At 43.8% G+C, this 23,729-nt stretch overlaps 2 protein-coding genes across 3 annotated transcripts in view; one reads left to right on the top strand and one right to left on the bottom strand.

Moving 5' to 3' along the window:
* LOC129835285 (chromodomain-helicase-DNA-binding protein 3-like) overlaps positions 1 to 3,466 on the top strand; it is a 51,217-nt gene extending 47,751 nt beyond the window's left edge. For both annotated transcript variants that reach the window (XM_055900856.1, XM_055900857.1), the window contains exon 39: positions 440 to 3,466. In XM_055900856.1, the coding sequence (XP_055756831.1) occupies positions 440 to 540 (101 nt within the window). In that variant the 3' untranslated portion in view covers positions 541 to 3,466. The remainder of the gene's footprint in view (positions 1 to 439) is intronic.
* Positions 3,400 to 14,093, bottom strand: LOC129835286 (tumor necrosis factor ligand superfamily member 12-like). The gene is made up of 6 exons (XM_055900858.1): positions 12,797 to 14,093; positions 11,024 to 11,105; positions 7,723 to 7,779; positions 7,473 to 7,496; positions 6,438 to 6,568; positions 3,400 to 6,286 (listed from the first exon to the last, which is right to left on the bottom strand). Exons 1-6 carry the CDS (start codon positions 12,995 to 12,997, stop codon positions 6,020 to 6,022), a joined length of 762 nt encoding a protein of 253 aa, XP_055756833.1. The 5' UTR covers positions 12,998 to 14,093; the 3' UTR covers positions 3,400 to 6,019.
* Between the last annotated feature and the right edge of the window lie 9,636 nt (positions 14,094 to 23,729).

Genomic DNA, 23,729 nt, shown 5'->3' on the forward strand with positions numbered 1-23,729 from the left:
CACACGGGAAGCTGTTGAGTGTGAGAAACCCAGCAGCGTTGCAGTTTGATTCAGCACAACATGCCTTAACCTCTGTTAATAATGGAATGGAGAAACATTTTAAGACGGACATCGAACAGTCAAACGGGTGCGCCTGGCACCTACTACCAGACCCTGTTCACAGATACTTAACTCTTTTGTCTTGTCCATTCACCCTCTGAATGGCACACATACACAATCCATGTCTCAATTGTCTCAAGGTTTAAAAATCCTTCATTAACCTGTCTCCTCCCCTTCATCTACACTGATTGAAGAGGATTTACCAAGTGACATCAATAAGGGATCATAGCTGTTATCTGGATTCACCTGGTCATGTCATGGAAAGAGCAGGTGTTCCTGATGTTTTGTACAGTTTATATGGTGTGTGTGTGCTCATGTGTGTGTTCTCTTCCCCCTACAGTGTTGAACGGTCCTGTGTCAGTGAAGAAGGAGAGGGAAGCAGAGCAGCTCCTGAGCAGGAGAGACCAGCGCCGTGGAGAGGTCATCTGTATCGACGACTGAACAACATCACTCACTGACCGCACACACACACGTCAACATATACACACACACACACACACACACGTCCACATAAACACACACACATCAACATATACACACACCAACACAAAACACACGTAGTACAGTATCCACACTCCGCAGACTGACACTCCCTATGAATACACACTTGTGGTCCATGCTGTCACGTACATACTCACCTGCTCAATCGCTTGTTGTCTGCCTCAAACCAACCAATACTCCTCACAAGCAGCCTACTCATAGAATATCTCCCCTCCAGAACAGTATGGTTCTGTAATCTAGAACCTCCCTCTATCCTAGCATCGCTCACAGACCCCCCCCCCCAATACCTAGAACTAATAACTGCTACCACACCTGACCCTTGACCCCCCCAGGGGTCGCTCCAGTGACATGAAACTGCATGATATAACATTGTGAAGATTTTGCTCTTGACACTATTCCTGCCATTCGTCCTGAGAAGCATGCTGTGCTAAAACTCACACAAAAAATGGCGTTATCATGCAAGCTGTGCCTACAGTATTTATTCTAGTGCTGGTTTTATCTCCGAAGCTTGCCGAAAACCATTCATCAATCGCCCCATTGGAGAATTGAATGAGTGAAGTATTACAGGAATCGGGGCTGTGGAAACTCTCAGCCCATTTCCCTTTCATATTGACCTGATTGTACATGTAGAAATACTGAAATGTCAGTCAGTCCAACCCAACTTAGTATTATGTTGACTGTATGAGTTATAGCTGGTATGCCAGAGGATGTTCTTACAGACCAGGGTGAACAGTTTATATCTTTGGTTTTGATTGGGATGGGAGGTCCCAGTGCTTGTTCAGGATAGGCCTCACTCATAGAACTGGTCATAACCTTTCATAGGCAAGTCATACAGTGTTGACCACCCTCAACTACAGTCCTCTCCCCTTGCTCTTTGACCCCCTATGTAGAGCTTACACAGTGCTTTCTGAAAGTATTCAGACCCCTTGACTTTTTCCACATTTTGTTAGGTTACAGCCTTATTCTAAAATTGATTAAATAGTTTTTTCCCTCAATCTACACACAATACCCCATAATGACAGAGAAAAAAAAATTGGGGAAATGTTTGCTAATTTATAAAAAATAAAAATTGAAATATCACATTTACATAAGTTTTCAGACCCTTTACTCAGTACTTTGTTGAAGCACCTTTGGCAGCGATTACACCCTCGAGTCTTCTTGGGTATGACGCTACAAGCTTGGCACACATGTATTTGGGGATTTTCTCCCATTCTTCTCTGCAGATCCTTTCAAGCTCTGTCAGGTTGGATGGGGAGCGTTCAAGACCGGGCTCTGGCTGGGCCACTCAAGGACATTCAGAGACTTGTCATGAAGCCACTCCTGCGTTGTCCTGTTGGAAGGTGAACCTTCACACCAGTTTGTGCCTCGACACAATCCTGTCTCGGAGCTCTACAGAGAGTTCCTGCGACCTCATGGCTTGGTTTTTGCTCTGACAACTGTGGGACCTTATATAGACAGGTGTGAGCCTTTCCAAATCATGTCCAATCGAATGAATTTACCACAGGTGGACTCCAATCAAGTTGTAGAAACATCTCAAGGATGATCAATGGAAACACCTGAGCTCAATTTCGAGTCTCATAGCAAAGGGTCTGAATACTTATGTAAATAAAGTATTTTTGTTTTTTGTTTTGAAATAATTTGCGAAAAATTCTAAACCTGTTTTCTCATTCATGTCATTATGGGGAATTGTGTGTAGATTGCTGAGGAAATTGTTTTATTTAAACCATCTTAGAATTAGACTGTAATGTAACAAAATGTGGAAAAAGTCAAGGGGTCTGAATACTTTCCGAATGCACTATATCTCCCTTTCCCTTCCTCCTCCTCCTCTCGATCAATCCTTTCTTTCTTGTTCGTTTTTTTGAGTTTCTCCTTCTTTCTACGAATTCTGTGATATTCTTTGCATATTTAAACTTGTCTCATTCGTGTTCTCTTGTGTTTTTACTCTTGTTAACTTACTTTCTACGAATTCTGTGATTATTATTGTTGTTGTCGACATTGCTGTTGTCTTTGCTGTTGCTATTGAAAAAAAGAGCTTCTACCAAATGAGAGATTGAGAAAACAATAAAATCGTACGTTTTGGTGCACAAATGTACCTCTTATATCAGACGTCTTATAGTCGGAGCATAAAGCAAAGCGAAGAGGTTGAGAACTTCGGAAATAGATATAACACAAAAAAAACATTTCTTGCTTACATTCTAGATTCGGGGCTTGCAAATAACCTATATAATATACTACATATGTAACCCTAAATGCGTTAAGACAAAATTAAACAGTGTACTATCTTAACATCAGTTAAAGTACATCAATTCATTATTCTCTGGAAACTCAGAGGCTGTTAGTAGAATCAAGTCAACTTTATATACTGTATCCACAAACAGCCTTAAACATAACATAGCTGAAATAAGTGTAAAGAAGTTAAGTCTGAATTAAGTCTGAATTAATTGGGAGATGTAAACTCTTTACATGCTAGTTGAAATAGACCACTTTTAGTTAGTTCCCTGGACATATTTCAAATAATTAAAGTAGAAAATGTTCATGTATTTCCTTAAAACCCTGAATACTCCACACTGGTGTTCCAAGTGAAGAGTCTAAACTACATTTCACTGATTATGTTTCGTAGGAAGTGTTTTGCAACCACTTAACTAAAATGGACAATGTCAAATCAGGCACTTCCTCTCTCTTTTCTTGTTCTTTTTTCAGATTTTGTGTTTTGTTTTTAATTCCTCGATATTTCGTGTCACTGTGTACGTTGTGGTGGTGCCGATCGATAAAACAATGAGTGGCAGTTAAACATGTCAATAATAATGCATCTCTTTTTATTTTGAGTTTTGTTTGTAATAAAATCAAATTAAATTTAACAAAATGATGTGATTCGTGGATGGATGCTTGAATAGCAACACAGGAAAACACACACGCACATTGGGCTGCTGAATCGCCTCCTCTAGCTCTCACATGAGGTCATCCCAGTCTGTCTGCACTGTGTTGTACTGACTCCAGACCTTGAGCTACAGAAGTATGAATCACAGGTGGTGACGACCCAATACACAGTAGTATGTGAGTCATGATTAAAGAACCAGAATAGTGCAGCGTTCCACACATTCTATTTAGCAATACAGTGATGTCATTGGGGGAAGCTGGAGAATAATGGAGGGGTACGAAGATTTTCTATTTTTTGTTTGTCATATTGTATCATAGAGCAGTAGTAGTCCCTGGCCTGAGTTGAAAGCGAACACAAGGAGATATTAAAAGGGTTTAAAAAGGTTGACCATTTTATGGAAAGTGAGTTTAGAACAACAACCAGCATTGCACACATCATTTCGCAGACACGTACACACACAATATCCCCTTGCTGGTTCTTCAACCTTGACCTACTTTTTTTGACTTCTCACAGACAGGCCTCTTTGTGCCAAATAAGGCTTTTTAAGCTGGCATTAAATTTTGACATTTAAAAAAAATAGGAATTGGGGGAGTGAAGTGTTAGGAATTTGATTCCTCAAAAGCGTTCAGCTATTTGGTTCTGGTTGGATTCAGGAAGTGAGAGGTGTGTGTGTGTGTGTGTGTGTGTGTGTGTGTGTGTGTGTGTGTGTTGGGTTCTGAAAGGGAAATGTTAGATGCAAAACGGGGTAAATGTGAGGTGCAAAAGGGAAGCGGAGAAGGATTAGGAAATCAAACAGGAAATATGTTTACAACACAATAACACACTTTCCACTTGTGATCGAATGATGACAAACTACAGCGCTTTTCAGCTGGAAACCAGAATGATTTGACTTTGGGGAAGTGAGTTTAGAACAACAACCAGCATTGCAGACATAATTTCGCAAACACGTGCACACACAATATCCTCTCACTGGTTCTTCAACCTTGACCTATGGGTTTGACTCACAAATAGACCTCTTTTTACAAATGAGGTACTTTCCATCTAATGATGAGAAATTAGGACTGTTTTGAACTGAAAACCAGATTTATGTGACTTTTGCATTGTGGTGTATTTGTGTGTGTGTATATGTGTGCATGTGTGTAAATTGCTGAGTAGAAGCCAATGTGGTCACCCACACACTACTTATAAACCAGAGTAGGAGTGTTAAACCATTCAACCAAACCACCTGCTAGAAACACTCTGTTTGTATTGTCTGTGTTCAAAACATATTGCTGCAAATAGCACGTAAGAGAGCTTGGAATGAGTACAAGTATTGTGATTACAATATACAAAATCATTTATATTTCCACCATGATATACTGTATCTCGACAGGCTAAGCCTTATTTACACATCTACGCAGGGATTCAATCCAATTTAGTCTCATAACACAGCTCACTATAATGGATTTTTAAGGTAATTTGCTCTTGAGCCAATAAGGGGCGATTACTGTGGATGCGATCTTCATGAATTTTGGGGAAAATGCCTTTAAAAGACTCATTGTCGGCTGTTTAGAGTGATGCTCTATAACGCGTCTTGGAATGAATCCCGGCCCTAGTGCTTCGATGTACAGTCTGAAACTGACAATCATGTAACATATTGCAATGTGATTCGACAGAACATATTGAATATTTGTATCTAAAATGATATACGATAGGCCTACAATGTTAAGAGATTCAGTTTAAAAGATTGAGATGCATAGTCTTAAAGAGTCTCTAGACTGAGAGAAGTTGGTAAGATCATAGGATAGTTTTTTTTTTATACGTTCCTGTGTGTGAAAGACATATACGACCCAACTCCTGAGATAACATGGGCAAGGATTACAATGGATGAGAGACTCATAGTTCCAACGTATCCATCCGGCTCATTACTCAGAATCCTTCTCATTCAGTAGTCCACCAGCTTAGCGCCTCAGAGAGGTGCATCATGGGTCAGTTCCCTGCTATGCTCAGGCGAAGTCTGAGAGTCAGGAGGATGAGTTTCACTCCAGACGAGCCCCATCAACTGATCCAGACAACATTCCATGAGTTTTCCTTAAAACAGCAGGGGTAGAATCACTAAGAGAGTCTAGAAGTGAAGAAGTATCCCTTTATAGTCTTCCTTACAGCTTCTGTCTTTGAAGAAGTATCATACAGAGCAGAGGAGGCTGGTGGGAGGGCTATAGGAGGACAGGCTCATTGTAATGGCTGGAAGGAAATAAATTGAACGGTATCAAACATATGGAAACCACGTTCGACTCGGTTCCATTAATTCCATTCCAGCCATTACAATGAGCCAGTCCTCATATAGCTCCTCCCACCAGCCTCCTCTGATACAAAGTGTCTGTAGCGAACATGATCCATAGTTATTCCAATGCTCCAGATCATTGGTCCAGATTTCACAATAAAACATATGAGGAATGTCACGTTGGGTGTCTCATTAATACATGGAGTAGGACAAAACGCTTCCTTCAACCATTTTTCCACCCCCTCCATCCTTCCAATATTTCCATCCTCTCCGGCAACTCAGTTGACCTTGAAGAGGCTGAAGTAGTGCTTCCCCGTGGTGTGGAGGCTGAAGCCGGCGCCTGTGATGGCCTGTAGCTCCGCCCCCTTTTCTAGCCGCAGCAGGCCAGACACCTGGCAGGGTTTGAGAAAGTGGAACTGGTGGGATCCGGATGCAGGCGTAGTCCCATAGCCCTCCATGCACTGCAGCTTCTGCTGCGGCTGGCCGCTCTTCACCACCGCCACTTCCAACTTCACCAGCTGAGACTGATTCTCATTGAACAACACCTGTGGGAGGGATGGAGGGAGAGAGAGAGAGAAGGAGAATTAGAAGTAGAAGAAAAGAGCAGACCAATCGGGGTTTGATTGAGCCTGTGTTGTTTGACAGGGGTAGTTTTGGATGACAGGTGGCACAGGACTACAACTCTCAGAGGCTCACCTGACAGTAGAGGAAGTAGACTCCAGCTCTCTCCACTGTGAAGGTGCCTCTGTCTTTGTTGTACTTCACCGCTTTGCTCATATTCAACTGCTCCGAGTCCGTCCATCCTTTTATCAAGCCATCAGCTCCCACTGAAACACACACATGTTGTGGGGGAGGAACCATTGCACTCATTGACATAAATATAGCAGTATATTATTTTCCCTTTATTTATACTGTAGGTTTGTGTGTAGAGGGTCAATTTTGTACAGTTTGTATCATTGGGGGCAGTGGGGGCAGTGATCTTACGAAACCAATTCCAGAAACCCAGAAGACCCTTTTCGATAATAAATGTCATCCTCATAAGGTTTTGCAGCTGCACCATCGAGAGCATCCTGACGGGTTGCATCACTGCCTGGTATGGCAACTGCTCGGCCTCTGACCGCAAGGCACTACAGAGGGTAGTGCGTACGGCCCAGTACATCACCGGGGCCAAGCTTGCTGCCATCCAGCACCTCTATACCAGGCGGTGTCAGAGGAAGGCCCTACAAATTGTTTAAAACTCCAGCCACCCTAGTCATAGACTGTTCTCTCTGCTACCGCACGGCAAGCGGTACCGGAGCGCCAAGTCTAGGTCCAAGAGGCTTCTACACAGCTTCTACCCCCAAGTCATAAGACTCCTGAACATCTAATCAAATGGCTACCCAGACTATTTGCATTGCCCCCCCCCCCCCTTCTATGCTGCTGCTACTCTCTGTTATTATCTATGCATAGTCAATTTAATAACTCTACCTACATGTACATATTACCTCAATTACCTCGAGTAACCGGTGCCCCCGCACATTGACTCTGCACCGGTACCCCCTGTATATAGCCCCGCTATTGTTATTTACTGCTGCTCTTTAATTATTTGTTATTCTTATCTGTTACAAAAAAGTATTTTCTTAAAACTGCATTGTTAGTTAAGGGCTTGTAAGTAAGCATTTCGCTGTAAGGTATTTGGTGCATGTGACAAATAAAATGTGATTTGATTTGATCCACGATCATAAAGCTTACCTTTCTGAACAGTGTCTTTGGTTACTAGTGGAAAGAGAGAGAGGGAAAAGGGTAATTAAGATTTTATAACTGTAATCGTATTTGGTGTCGAATCGAAACCACTTCAACAGATGCTACATTATAACACTGTGGGTGCGTTTGAAATGGCACCCTAAACCTTATATTAGTGCACTACTTTTGACCAGGGCCCATAGGGAATAGGGTGCTATTTCGGATGCAACCTTTGATGAGGATCTGCCAAGTCACTTACTCTCAAACTGAGAAGCCACTTTCTTTCCATTTCCACTCTTCCCTTTCCCAGTTCCCCCTTGCAGAAGGAAGGAAGAAAGAATATGAGTTAATACGACAGAAGAAAACAATTCAGAGGGATGTTTTTTTTTTTTCCCCCCAAGTAGAGGAGATAATATCATTGGTCACAGCTGTGGTGTGTGTCGTGGCGACCATAATGTATTAATTTGCAGTTGTTTATCCACCACCTGAATACTCAACCGGCTCTAACAGATGGAGAAGGATTTCATTTCTCCTCTCCTGCTCTGTTCTGATATCTGTCATTTGTACTTCTTGTTCTCAGTAAGTGTAGTCTACTTTCCTCTCTGTCTGTTCTCACTACTTTCTGTGCCAGCTGGAGCAGAGTAAGACTGGAGTAGAGTAAGAGTAAGAAACATAGAGTATAGGACGAGAGAACAGGGTAAGAGGGAGGAGAGGGCAAGAGATAGATGGAGGGAGAGAGAGAGAGAAAGAAAGAGATCAATGGAGGGAAAGAAAGAGGCACACAGAAGGGGACGATAGAAAGAGAGGCACGATAGAAAGAGAGGCACACAGAAGGAGAGAGAACGCAAGAGAGAGAGACAGAAGACAGCTGAGGGAGAGTTAGAGAGAAAGGGAAGGGAGTGGAGAGAGAGGGTGAAAGATGGAGCAAAAGAGAGATAGAGAGAGGTCTTTGGCTGTTCTATGACCCAAATTAACTGTAACGGCCCTGTCAGGAAAAACAGGCAAGAGCAACAGCCAAGGCCACCATTCAAATAAATACAAATCCATCTTGAAAACTGGGTGATAGATGGATAAGAGGGGGGAGAGAGGGGTAAGACAGGCCTTTTTGTTCTCCAGAGGTTTATTTTAGCTCCAGTATCAGGCCTGCAGGGAGTGATTCCAGGCCTTAAGCCCATTTCAACTACATTAGACGATACGCAATGTGACGGTCTTATAGTTTTAGATCTAATTTGGTTTGATCCTAACTGTCTAGGTTTAGGACGTCTCATGTCGTCGGCTGGCGTTTCCAAGATTCAACATGTCAAATCTTTAGCTACAGTCTTGAGAATGGAAGGATCCATTTAGCCAATCAGAGAGCAGTGCGCTAATGTTCTGTGTTCAGCGAAGCAGCTAGCTAGCTAACCAAGCAGAGAGCTAGCTAGCTATTTTGCTGCACATAGCTAGCCTAGCTTGCTGATATTTATCTGACAAGTACCAAAGTGTACCATGTTTTTGGTGCATGTATCTCATGACACTTGTTTGCTACAACACCTTGGTACAAAAAGTCTCCAATTTGTTTCATAGTTTTATCAAGTCATTGTAAAGAGGCACGGTTACTGTGGAAATGGTCTCAACTGCATGTCTTGTCTTCTTGATCTGAATGATCTGTCTTTTAATCAGCTGTGGTACAACACAAAATTCTACAACTTGCTAGATTTATCTTGTCTAGTCTCATGTCGGCTGTTGTATCTGAACTGGTCTTTACACACACCCATACACACTCACTGATTCACTCACACAAACACACAGAACGTATTCACTATAGGATCAGTTATGTTGGGGGGAAAAACAGCAAACATTGAACACTGGGGGGCTTGGGAATTTAAGCCTTTTATCATTTGGCCCATTAGGGGATGTTATTTGAACTGCTTCTGAACTGAACATACAGTACCAGTCAAAGGTTTGGACACACATACTCATTCAAGTTTTTTTTTACAATGTAGGAAATAGTAAAAATAAAAACTAACATTTAAAAAAAAAATATTATCCTTTTTCATAGTCTTGTCTCTTTGCTGCAACTCCCATACGGACTCGGGAGAGGCGAAGGTCGAGAGCTCCAAAACACAACCCAACACTGCACTGCTTCTTGACACACTGCTTGACAGCACTGCTTCTTGACACAATGCCCGCTTAACCCGCTTAACCCAGAAGCACCAATGTGTCAGAGGAAACACCATGCCCCTGGCAAACGTGTCAGCGTGCATTGCACCCGGCCCACCACTGGAGTCACTAGTGTGCGATGGGACAAGAACATCCCTGCCAGCCAAACCCTCCCTCAACCCAGACAACGCTGGGCCAGTTGTGCGCCGGGTCTCCCGGTCGCGGCCAGCTGCGACAGAGCCTGGACTCGAACCAAGATCTCTAGTGGCACAGGTAGCACTGCGATGCAGTGCCTTAGACCACTGCGCCACTCAGAAGGCCACAAAAATAGTAAAAATAAAGAAAAACCCTTGAATGAGTAGATGTGTCCAGACTTTTGACTGATACTGTACATCAACTCTTAAAGTGTCACTCCAGTCTCCGTTTCACCGAATTCAACACCTGATTTACTTAAAAGGCACATCTCAAAAGTTGGTTCAGGTAAGTCATGACATAGCACAAGTGGGGGGGGGGTTTACTCTTTTGTTCTCTATTGCTCCTCTATTGTTCCTCAAGCAAGGGGGAGGCCGATGACATCACAACTTCCCATCAGACCAACTCCTTGAATGCCCTACTACTCCTTGAATTTTCAGATTTGTCTAAAAAACAGTAATTTTCTCAAAACATCTTTTTTTTTACCCTTTAGTGTGTGTACTTTACTGTATTTACTATATTATACTGTATTTATATTCAACAGGAAAAGTTCCTAATTCACTGGAGGACGTCTTTAAGTCTTGAGTAGCACTCCTAACAAATTGACCTAAGTTTACTATTAGCCATCCTCAGCATTATTTCATGATACACACTATTTAGAGATGAAAATGTGCACTACCTAGCCTATACATGACTGCCTAATCATAAAAAAAATCGCCAAATCATAGCTGTTGTCAGTCTCGTCAGGAGCAAAATCATTTTAAGTCCCTGAAGCGTGCAACGTTGTCTCCCTCCTCTTGCCAGATGGTTTCTCCAGGTTCTCGTCAGTCCAGAGCAGACCTGTAATTTCTGCATCAGTCATCCAGCTGCCTACTGTTTCCTGTGTCGACTTTTAGCAGCGGGCAGCAAGTGACCACAGGGCCTAACCAAGGTGCCATGCAGAGCCAAGATTCCCCTGGTCTGGTCGCTGTAGTTAAATGCTGCTCCAGCGCCGCAAAAACACAGAGCAGAGCACCATCGATGAGATCTATCTTATCTGTTTGGTTATTGTTGATTCTGAATTGCATGTATGATGATGGGGATACAGAGAGAGAGGCATTGTCTGTAGTAGAGTGGAATTGAGGTGTAGTGCTATTTGGATCCTTTTTTTGCTTCCATGCACAAATAGTCTGCACATACACACACACATCAGCATGCAGGCATGCCAGCGCACACACACAGGCATGTACCATCTCTTTTCACCCTTTGCCCCACCAGCAACTCTCTCTTCTCCATGATGAGTTGAACAATGGCCTTACGCTGAGTGTTCACCTGTTGCACAGAGAGAGCGAGACAGAGAGAGAGAGAGCGAGCGAGAGAGCGAGATAAAAAAAGAGAAAGACAGGCAGAGAGCAAGAAATCAAGAAAGTGAAAGAAAGAGAGAGAGAATGGAACCGTCAGAGAGACCATTGAGTATTCAAATTGCCTCCCGCTGCAAATTTACACAGACAAATGATTTCAGCAAAACCACATAAACAAATAGTCTTCCAGTATCTGGCAGTATCACGCTGTAACTCCAAGGCTTAGAATAGGTCAACCACTTCCGCCTAAACTGGTTGTGACAACTAATGCGTGTTTTTAGTGCCCGCATTCCTCACATTTCTTAACTCCCTTTCTTAACTTCCCTGCTGAGACTGAGAAGCAGGAAGGAAAAAAAAAAAATCGCTGTGCTAAAATTTGTCAAGCTAGCAAAGTGAACTCGTACTTTATGAAGTACTGGGGCCTGCCGTATATATGCCAAAGAGGAGGAAGTAGGTTTCAATATATAGCTAGTGTGTCGGTGCGTGCAGCCTATGGGGTGGTTTAGATGTACTCAGGTGTGCCTGGACTAGAGGTTACATTTATTGGGGACTTGAACTGTCCCAGGCCAGCTCATTGAGTGCTTGCAAAAAGTATCAACAGATGGCAGAGTCAGGTCACTGGTAGCCTACTATCAGACACACCATGAGTGATATTGAGTGCATGTGTATTCAGTGCATAAGTAGACTATTTGAGGATGCACATGCATAATGTATTATTAATAAGGATGAGTTTTGAATGAATGAAAGGATCAGCCACTTGTGTTAAAGGTCCAGTGCAGGGTGCATTGTTACAATGTAATACAGTGTGCATTACAATGATGTATAGAAATAATTGTACTATGCATTTGAAAGCAATACTTTCACCTGCAGAATTCTACCACCTGTGGTAGCCTAGCCGACCTGCAATTAGTAGGCTGTACATGTTGCACGTCGCTTAACCACAGTAAAGTCTACTCTGTTTTACGCAGTTCAACACTTCAGTTCAGTGCACAGTCAGTTGGCTATAATGCGCGCTCGAGCCAAGAAGTCAAGGGATTCCAGTAAATTGGGCTAAAATTGGAACACAACTGGCAGTAGAACGATTAAACTTGGCAGAGAAACTATAAGCAATAACTCCACGGCTTGAGCACACTTATTTGTACGCAATAAAATTGCCTCTAGAGCATTCCCCAGAATGCGCGGGTCACCAGCAGAGAAGCGGCCCGCTATTTGTGTACAATTTAACGCCACAAAGCTTGGGCGTAGAGGGGGGAATTAAAATATGGCTTTGCATTTTCCTTAGCCCCCACGAGGGTTCCCGTAACCACCGGTCAGCAGAGGCAAAGAAGTTGTGTAACAGCCACTTCAACTGCTTCAAATTGTAATTATGGAAATAATAACTTGGAGTAGGCCTACAGAGTGAGAGCGTGCGTAATTTACAATGGCAAGACCAAGACGAATTGATGCACACATGCTACGTTAGCGTTGCTACAAAATCCGAATGTGTAATATACATATTTTATACATGTTGGCCTAACAACACCCGTTACAATATATCCTCCAAACACCGGCTTCTCGGACATTATCACTTAAATAACCGATGATAGTGTGGAAAGCATGGAATGCAAATTTACCTCGTAAAAATGTAAAAAAGTATAATAATGACATAGCATGGCTACTTACTTGCTCCAATCGGTCTTGCAGAGTTTTAACGGACTGGGACAGGTCCAGCGTCTGTCTCCAGGTCCACGCCGTAAATAGTGCGCTGCAGGCGGCGAGCGACAGAGCCACCATGGCCATGAATACCCAGACGAAGCGAAGTTTGCGCACTTTTCTCCTCTGCAGAATTCGATGCATGGTCGTTCCACATTCCCCGGCTATCATTGCAGACTATTCGAAGTGTTCATGTTAACTTCATTCCAGCGACACATGTTTCCCTTCTTGGTGAAATCAAATCCAAACGCTCACATTTTCGACAAGGCGCGCAAGTGTTATTGCCCACAGTAACAAATGAGATCTCAACAGCCCTTTTGATAAAAGTTAAAGTCATGTGAAAGATTAAATCATTCCATGGGTTTCAAATCAACAATTAAATAGCCATTAATGTTGCTTTAATCAATGCATTTAATCAGACGAAATATCGTTGGACTGTCTGGCTTGCAGGTCGTATTCAAATGCGCTATGTTGAGTAATATGCAGCCAGGGTGCAACGGAATATGTATTTTACATCCACTAGGATTGCATCCTTCTGCCACTTGATTCGTTGAGTCAACTTCCTTGTCTTCCCTTTGCCTTTGCAGCCTTCCCGGGGGTCATTTCTGGCATAGACCACGTATGATCTTGCACACTTTCGCATGAGCTTTTCTTCTCCAGGAAAGAGATTCCAGTGCAGTGCACCCGTCGTGTGCCAGACGCTCGCACGGATGCAAAGCCTCAGCCCACAACTTGAATGCGCTCTCAAAAGCCACTAAGTAACTATTAAAGCATTGGTCACACTATATTTGCTTCATTGCCCAAATCAAAATACCGAGCTGAATCAACTTGTTGCAGGGAGGGAAGAACTGAAGGCTATTAGAATATACCGATGGACTGAACTAATCCAAGTGTCCACAAGGTGGCTCTGTTGTATAGGGCAAGGTGCTACCCGCAGGCTCTGCGTGACCTGGGGTGTAGTCATTAGTCCAAACCGTTGCAAACAGTTGTGTTTTTGCAACGAACATAAGAGTTTCTATTGGACTAATTCAGGTAGGTCCCTCCCAGTTTCGTTCCGTTTGATTTATGTTTCGTTTCTAGTGGTTATACCCCTGGATCGCACTCTCACAGCCTTCAATGAGTGTTTGTGTATATCATGGCCAAAAGTAGATTGTCTATCAATGGAACTATATATTTAGGTGTAGAGTGCAAGTACCATATACCACAGGGTCTAATGTGAGCAGCCCATTATACCAGTATATATGTGTACATATTTGTGGCTATTCTGTCAAAATAGCCTATTCTACAGATTAACTCTATGCCATTATATATTTAATGACAAGGATTATACACTACAGGACCAAAAGTAGTTGGACACCTGCTCTTTGAACATCTCATTCCAAAATCATGGGCATTGATAGGAGTTGGTCCCCCCTTTGCTGCTATAACAGCCTACACTCTTATGGGAAGGCTTTCCACTAGATTTTGGAACATTGCTGCTGGGACTTGCTTCCATTCAGCCACAAGAACATTAGTGAGGTCGGGCACTGATGTTGGGCGATTAGGCCTGGCTCACAGTCTGCGTTCCAATTTATCCCAAAGGTGTTTGATGGGGTTGAGGTCTGGGTTCTGTGCAGGCCAGTCAAGTTCTTCCACACCGATCTTGACAAACCATTTCTGAATTAACCTCGCTTTGTGCATGGGGGCATTTTCATGCTGAAACAGAAAAGGGTCCTCCCCAAACTGTCATCATTTGGCTGGTCTTTTAGACAGGTGATGTCAATGTTTGTCTATGGAGATCGCATGGCTGTGTGCTCGATTTTATACACCTGTCAGCAACAGATGTGGCTGAAATAACCTAATCCACATACTTTTGTGTATATATATATATAGTGTATTTATCAATAGCTGGAGTTGGGCCATGGGAATATATAGAATGATAAAACCATTTAAAAAAAGTTATTTATGTCCCCCAGTGAGGAGTGGGTCAATAATAAAAGGGAACAAATAAAAATTGATACCATATTATGAGCACACAACTGTATTGGCACACCACTTTATTCAATAGTGTTTAACATACACAACAAATAGCTTATTTAATGTAGTATGCAATGTAACACTAAGGTTCTTGCGGTGATTTCAAAGTCTAACAGGTTGACAGTTTTACTTAGTGACAAAAGAAGTGGGGATGGACGAGTGGATTTAGTTTAAAACACCAATGTTTTATAGATCTCTTGAATGAAAATATGTTTGATCTTTATTTTTTTAAATCTAGAGATTAATGGATGATATGCAATAACACTTAGGTCAACTAAAAACAGCATTCGCTTACAGTTCTGTTAATGGCATTTTCCATCAACAATAAATTACGTTATTCACCATCAACCTAGAAACCAAGCAAAAACAATCAAGCAAAGCAATTACATTCAATTCAGTGATAAAGCTACAAGTAGATTAAAGATCAATCTTACCTATTATATGAATGTACCAAGATGATCGTCTGGATATGTAACTTAGAGAGCTGTCCAGTGTAGAGTAATGATGATGATGTTGTGGACTGGGCTCCAAGCCAGATCCCCAGAAGGCATAATAGCTCAATTTACTATAAAACACTTTGTTCATAAATCACCATTGCAAATTGCAAGCCTTGGTTTGTCGTATTTGCTTAAAGTAGCAGCCTAGGATTGCAGAAATGATAAACTAACCTGAACAGGCATTCAATACTGTTGAAGGTGAAACAAGTATCAATCACAAAAATCACATTTGTCTTTGTCATGAAGCACATTGTACAGTACTTAATCATCATAATCATCTGTTTGGTGTTTTAGACAGCCTGTATAGTGTCTTTGGTTCCTGTTTACCAGATTTCTCACATAATATCAACAGCTTAGGCAGGGACAAGTGCTATGGGGTCACAGATAAACATTACTGTACACACAAGTAATATCAAAATACTAGTCGGGGCCTAGTTGGTTCATCAACAACCATTTTACATTGCATTGGCCTCGTTTCATCAACACTTAGGAAATGTATCCTGGCTTCCTCATTTCCTTGAAGGTAATCACTGATCTGGCGAGGACTATGCAAAGAAATCTCACATTTTCTCAGTCCTATTCAATCATATTAGATCAGTTCCGGGAAGAAGGAGGAAAGGAAAGGTACATTTTCAACTATTGGAGCGGGGCCTTTGAGTTGGTTCTTTATTCCTGCACGTGTTCCAGGTTGACCTCAGTATTGCAGAGGGTAGGTGTCCCCCTAGCTGTTGCAGTTGTTCCCCTCAGAGCTCATGCAGTGGTACCCCATGTCTGCCGACATGTCAAAACACCCCTGCTTAAAGTAGAACTCCAGAGATGGTTAATTCCAGTCCAGCATAACAAAGTTGAGCTGGGTGCAGCTGGCGGCCAGGTCAACTACAGTACATGGGTAGGGGTGTGTGTATGTGTGTGTGCGTGCGAAGGAAAAGAGGAGAGAGAAAAAGGTCGAAGTCCCTTGAAGAGGAAACACTAATAAAAAAGAATAAAATAAACAGACATGTTTGCACATAAATAATCACAGAGATGTACACACTCAGCTAAATATAGCAGAGCATACAGTGCCTTGCAAAATTATTCATCCCCCTTGGCGTTTTTCCTATTTTGTTGCATTACAACCTGTAATTTCAATGGATTTTTATTTGGATTTAATGTAATGGACATACACAAAATAATTTAAATTGGTGAAGTGAAATGGAAAAAATCACTTGTTTCAAAAAATTATTACATTTTTTTGTGGGAAAACTGCCGCGTGCATATGTATTCACCCCCTTTACTATGAAGCCCCTAAATAAGATCTGGTGCAACCAATTACCTTCAGAAGTCACATAATTAGTTAAATAAAGTCAACCTGTGAGAAATCTAAGTGTAACCGATGTGAAATGGCTCGCTAGTTAGCGGCGGTGCGCGCTCAATCGGTGACGTCACTCTCTCTGAGACCTGAAGTAGTTGTTCCCCTTGCTCTGCAAGGGCCGGGGCCTTACATAAGTGTCACATGATCTGTCACATGATCTCAGTTTATATACACCATGAAGACCAAGGAGCTCTCCAAACAGGTCAGGGAAAAAGTTGTGGAGAAGTACAAATCAGGGTTGGGTTATAAAAAAATATCCAAAACTTTGAATTTCCCACGGAGCACCATTTACATCCATTATTAAAATGGAAAGAATATGGCATCACAACAAACCTGCCAAGAGAGGGCCGCCCACCAAAACTCATGGACCAGGCAAAGAGGGCATTAATCAGAGAGGCAACACAGACAACAAAGATAACCCTGAAGGAGCTGCAAAGCTTCAATGCGGAGATTGGAGTATCTGTCCATAGGACCACTTTAAGCCATACACTCCACAGAGCTAGGCTTTACGGAAGAGTGGCCAGAAAAAAAGCCATTGCTTAAAGAAAAAAATAAGCAAACACGTTTGGTGTTCGCCAAAAGGCATGTGTGAGACTCCCCAAACATATGGAAGAAGATACTCTGGTCAGATGAGACTCAAATGTAACTTTTTGGCCATCAAGGAAAACGCTATTTCTGGTGCAAACCCAACACATCTCATCACCCTGAGAACATCATCCCCACAGTGAAGTATGGTGGTGGCAGCATCATCATGCTGTGGAGATGTTTTTCATCGGCAGGAACTGGAAAACTGGTCAGAATTGAAGGAATGATGGATGGTGCTAATGTAACCAATGTGAAATGGCTATTTAGTTAGCGGTGGTGCGCGCTAATTGCGTTTCAATCGGTGACGTCACTTGCTCTGAGAACTTGAAGTAGTGGTTCCCCTTGCTCTGCAAGGGCCGTGGCTTTTGTGGAGCGATGGGTAACGATGCTTCGTGGGTGACTGTTGATGTGTGCAGAGGGTCCCTGGTTCGCGCCCGGGTCGGGGCGAGGGGACGGACTAAAGTTATACTGTTACACTAAATACAGGGAAATTCTTGAGGGGAAACCTGTTTCTGTCTTCCAGAGATTTGAGACTGGGATGGAGGTTCACCGTCCAGCAGGACAATGACCCTAAGCATACTGCTAAAGCAACACTCGAATGGTTTAAGGGAAACATTTAAATGTCTTGGAATGGCCTAGTCGAAGCCCAGACCTCAATCCAATTGAGAATCTGTGGTATGACTTAAAGATTGCTGTACACCAGCGAAACCCATCCAACTTGAAGAAGTTGGAGCAGTTTTGCCTTGAAGAATGGACAAAAATCCCAGTGGCTAGATGTGCCAAGCTTATAGAGACATGCCTCAAGAGACTTGCAGCTGTAATTGCTGCAAAAGGAGGCTCTACAAAGTAGTGACTTTGGGGGGGGGGGTGAATAGTTATGCACGCTCAAGTTCTGTTTTTTTGCCTTATTTCTTGTTTGTTTCACAAAAAATATTTTGCATCTTCAAAGTGGTAGGCGTGTTGTGTAAATCAAATTATATAAACCCCCCAAAAATCCATTTTAATTCCAGGTTGTAAGGCAACAAAATAGGAAAAATGCCAAGGGGGGGGGGAATACTTTCGCAAGCCACTGTACATGGATGACAACAATAATGCACGTGTACCACGAGAAAAAATGGCTTTAGCAGTGTCAATACATCAACAGAACAGAAACATAGCCAGAGGGTTCACTTTCATGACAAATGCAACACCAGGACAGCATCAATTACCTGAGCTACTTTGCTCATGAGTGCCTTCCTGATACCTTTACCTGTGATACGAAAACAGACAGGCCAGCATCCCGGAGTCGCCTCTTCACTGTTGACGTTGAGACTGGTGTTTTGCGGGTACTGTTTAATGAAGCTGCCAGTTGAGGACTTGTGAGGCGTCTGTTTCTCAAACTAGACACTAATGTTTTTGTCCTCTTGCTCAGTTGTGCACAGGGGCCTCCCACTCCTCTTTCTATTCTGGTCAGTTTGCGCTGTTCTGTGAAGGGAGTAGTACACAGCGTTGTACGAGATCTTCAGTTTCTTGGCAATTTCTCGCATGGAATAGACTTCATTTTTAAGAACAAGAATAGACTGACGAGTTTCAGAAGAAAGTCCTTTGTTCTGGCCAGTTTGACCCTGTAATCAAACCCACAAATGCTGATGCTCCAGATACTCAACTAGTCTAAAGAAGGCCAGTTTTATTGCTTCTTTAATCAGGACAACAGTTTTCAGCTGTGCTAACATAATTGCAAAAGGGTTTTCTAATGATCAATTAGCCTTTTAAAATGATAAACTTGGATTAGCTAACACAACGTACCATTGGAACACAGGAGTGATGGTTGCTGATAATGGGCCTCTGTATGCCTATGTAGATATTCCATAAAAAATCATCAGTTTCCAGCTGACAATAGTCATTTACAACATGAACAATGTCTACACTGTATTTCTGATCAATTTTATGTTTTTTTAATGGACAAAAAAAATGTGCTTCTCTTTAAATACAAGTGACCCCAAACTTTTGAACGGTAGTGTATGTATGAAAATAACCTCAAATAAAAAGGTGACATTCTGTACTGTCAGTTCATATAAAACATTTGATATCAAATCCAAAATGCTGGACTATAGAGCCAAACCAAAAGTTTTACCTTCACTGTTCAAATAAATACGTAGGGGCACACACACACACACAGAGAGAGAGAGAGAATCCATAAAGACAGAGTAATAGATGTGAAGAGGTGGCTGTTAGGAATATTAACCAGGTGGCCAACGGCAACCAGGCGGCTTCTGCTCTGAATGTGGAAAAAGAGACGTGTCATGGAAGGAAAAGAGAGACTGGCAGTCGTTGAAATGCATAATGTTCTCATTCTGGTGGTCTCATAAAAATATGTTAGGCCTCTTACATAATGAGTGGCCAGAGAGAGAGCAGAGTCAGCACTGACGGTTGACGATTAAGTAGCCGAAAGAGAGCGAATTAACATATGGAGCCAGCCTGGTAACTAAGATGGGGAGGATAGATTGAGAAGATAGTTAGTTGTTCTCTCACCCTCTGATGTTCGGGTACTTCTGCAACGATACCGTGAAACAATGTTTTTTTGTGAATGCATCTTGCTCCAAATCTGGAGGGGAGAGTTGACAAAGACACAGGACAGGAAGGGTTAACGGTGTAAACTGTTTACAGAGCTAGAACTCAACTCATCATTAGGGGGCTTGAGTGATGGATAAAGTACTGATTTAATAGCACATCGATTCAGATTGTTTTTTTGATGGATAAGGTTGAATTATTCTACCTTTCTGTGTAACTTTCATTTGGTTCAATACTTTCTCGTATTCAGCCAGTTCCCGAGGACACACGAGGACATAAAATTCACATTAGGCCTAACAAAATGTAATTAGTGTTATTGATTCCAAACATAATACCATTGATTTAGCAAATAAAGTATATTTATAAAGGCATGTTTACATCAGCAGATGTCACAAAGTGCTTATACAGAAACCCAGCCTAAAACCCAAAACAGACAGCAATGCAGATGCAGAAGCAGGGTGCCTAGGAAAAACTCCCTAGAAAGGCAGGAATCAAGGAAGAAATCTAGAGAGGAACCAGGCTCTTCTGGCTGTGACAGGTGGAGATTATAAGAGTACATGGCCAATAAGGCCAGATTGTTCTTCAAGATGTTCAAACGTTCATAGATGACCAGCAGGGTCACTGAGACAATCATAGAGCGCTTGTATACAAGAATCTCACCAGGGGCACGTTCAGCAGGACACAAGATTTTGGAACGTTCCAATAGAAATCTGTAATATAGAACAAATATGCCTCTCTGACATGTAGCCCAAGGAATCTATTAATGGTATTTCGACAACATTTGACAACTGAACATGGCCCAGGTTTGATTAAACATTTGTATCACTCCAACTGTACAACCATGGCTTCTGTAGCCTATCGAATAACAGGATACGCCTAGCTTTTGCGAGACAAAGAATTTATACAATGTAACAGCAGCTGCAAACAAAAGATTTCATTTCACATGACAAAGAATAGAGATCTATGTAGATACTGACATAATATTTATATGCAAATGTCATTCATTGTTCACCAAATTCCAAGCATGCTGTCACGACTTCGACCGAGGCAGGCTCTCCTTCCCGTTCGGGTGGCGTTCGGCGGTCGTCGTCACCGGCCTATTAGCTGCCACTGATCCTTTTCTCCCCCTCCCTATGTGTTTATTGGGCGCACCTGTTTTGTATGAGGGTTAATTAGTTGGGCTTATTTAATCAGCCGGCATACAGGTTTCTTTGTGCGGGATTGTTTGTTTGTAAGTGGTGGTGTTTGTTCCGTGCATCGTGTTTGCTGTACTGTTTTTTATTCCCCGTGTCTGGGGTTGTTTAAGTGGTCACCCAGTGTGTTAGTTGGGTGGCCTAGTTTTCTGCATGTTCATTAAAGAACATTTGGTTATTGCACCTGCTGTTGCCTGCGCTTGACTTCCACTCCGACACCCAGGCCTTACAGAATCCCGCACCAAGAAGAAATATGGAGTCAGCAGGAGCAGCGGCCAACCCTCTCCCATCAATGGAGGAACAGGTGTTCCATCACACCACGGTTATCCACCGTATTGGATCAGCGATGGAGTCAATAATGGAACGTATGGATCGATGGGAGAGGAGTGGTTTCCTCTCTCCACCTTCGGCTCCTCCAGCCCAGGACTCTCCATCCCTCGGCTCCAGCGCTCTCCATCTGACACTCCCGAGGGATTATGATGGATCGGCGGCGGGGTGCCAGGGGTTCCTACTCCAACTGGAGCTGTACCTTGCCACCGTAAGACCCACTCCCTCGGGAGCGGAGAGGGTGAGTGTCCTCGTCTCCTGCCTCACGGGTCGTGCTCTGGAGTGGGCGAACGCAGTCTGGAATGGCCCAGACTCAGCGAAGGAGCACTACCCAGAGTTCACCCGCCGTTTTCGGGCCGTATTTGACCATCCTCCAGAGGGCCGAGCGGCGGGAGAACGACTGTTCCACCTTAGGCAGGAGAAGAGGAGCGCCCAGGATTACGCGCTGGAGTTCCGGACCCTGGCTGCAGGATCTGGGTGGAACGACAGGGCCCTTATTGATCACTACCGGTGTAGTCTCCGGGAGGACGTCCGCAGGGAGCTAGCATGTCGGGACACCGCTCTTTCCCTGGATGAGCTGATTGACATGTCTATCCGTCTGGACAATCTGCTGGCTGCCCGCGGGCGTTCTGAGAGGGTCCTGTACGTTCCACCACCCAGCCCCTCCGCTCCTATTCCGATGGAGGTGGGAGGGGCTGGGCAGAGGGGTACCGGAGGAGGAGGCTCTCCCTGCACCAGCTGTGGTCGGAGAGGACACACGGCCGATCGGTGCTGGGGGGGTCCGTCTGGGAGTCGAGATGGCAGGCGGAACACTTCTCGATCACCCCAGGTGAGTCCGCACCAAACTCACCCAGAACCCCCTGTTAGTCACATGTTTGTCTTGATTTTTTTCCTTAAATTTTTCCCTTCTTCCCAGCATAGGGCGCTAGTCGATTCAGGCGCAGCTGGGAACTTTATGGATCGCGGACTCGCTTTTAGGTTACGGGTCCCGCTTGTGCCGATAGATTCTCCCTTTCCCGTGCACTCCCTAGATAGCCGGCCATTAGGGTCAGGGGTGGTCAGGGAGACCACGGTTCCCCTGGACATGGTGACGCAGGGGAATCATAAGGAGCGTATTAGCTTTTATATTATTGATTCGCCTGCGTTTCCGGTGGTACTAGGGATTCCCTGGCTGGCCCGGCACAATCCTAAAATTTCGTGGAAACAGGGGGTTCTCCAGGGGTGGTCAAAGGAGTGTTCTGGAAGGTGTTTGGGAGTTTCCATCGGTGCCACGTCGGTGGAGAGTCCAGACCAGGGTTCCACGGTGCGCATTCCCCCCGAGTATGCCGATTTGGCAATCGCTTTCAGTAAAAGGAAAGCGACTAAATTACCACCTTATCGACCGGGAAGGGATTGTGCGATAGATCTCCAGGTAGACGCTGCGCTTCCCAAGAGTCACGTGTACCCATTATCCCAAGAGGAGACGGTGGCTATGGAGACATATGTCACTGAGTCTCTGGGACAGGGGTACATTCGGTCTTCCATCTCACCCGCCTCCTCGAGTTTCTTTTTTGTGAAGAAAAAGGAGGGAGGTTTGCGTCCGTGTATTGATTATAGAGGTCTAAATGCCATCACAGTGGGGTTTAGTTACCCACTACCTCTCATTGCTACGGCAATGGAATCATTTCACGGAGCGCAGTTCTTCACAAAATTGGATCTCAGGAGCGCGTATAATCTGGTGCGTATTCGGAAGGGAGACGAGTGGAAAACCGCATTTAGTACCACATCGGGCCATTATGAGTACTGCGTCATGCCGTATGGGTTAAAGAATGCTCCAGCCGTTTTCCAATCCTTTGTAGACGATATTCTCAGGGACTTGCACGGGCAGGGAGTGGTTGTTTATATCGATGACATTCTGATCTACTCAGCCACTTACGCCGCGCATGTGTCTCTGGTACGCAAGGTGCTTGGTAGACTACTGGAGCATGACCTATATGTCAAGGCTGAGAAGTGTGTGTTCTCCAAACGAGCCGTCTCTTTTCTGGGTTATCGCATTTCCGCCTCGGGCGTGGTGGTAGGGAGTGACCGCATTAAGGCCGTGCGTAATTGGCCGACTCCGACCACGGTAAAAGAAGTGCAGCGGTTTTTGGGTTTTGCCAACTACTACCGGAGGTTTATCCGGGGTTTTGGCCAGGTGGCAGCTCCTATTACCTCACTGCTTAAGGGGGGTCCGGTGCGTTTGCAGTGGTCAGCAAAAGCGGACAGAGCTTTCAACAGGTTGAAGGCGCTGTTCACGGATGCGCCCGTGTTGGCACATCCGGATCCCTCTCTAGCATTCATAGTGGAGGTGGACGCGTCCGAGGCTGGGGTAGGTGCCGTGCTATCACAGCGCTCTGGTACGCCAC

The sequence above is a fragment of the Salvelinus fontinalis genome, chromosome 36 (genome assembly GCF_029448725.1).
Source record: "Salvelinus fontinalis isolate EN_2023a chromosome 36, ASM2944872v1, whole genome shotgun sequence".
In the NCBI taxonomy this organism is placed as follows: domain Eukaryota; kingdom Metazoa; phylum Chordata; class Actinopteri; order Salmoniformes; family Salmonidae; genus Salvelinus; species Salvelinus fontinalis.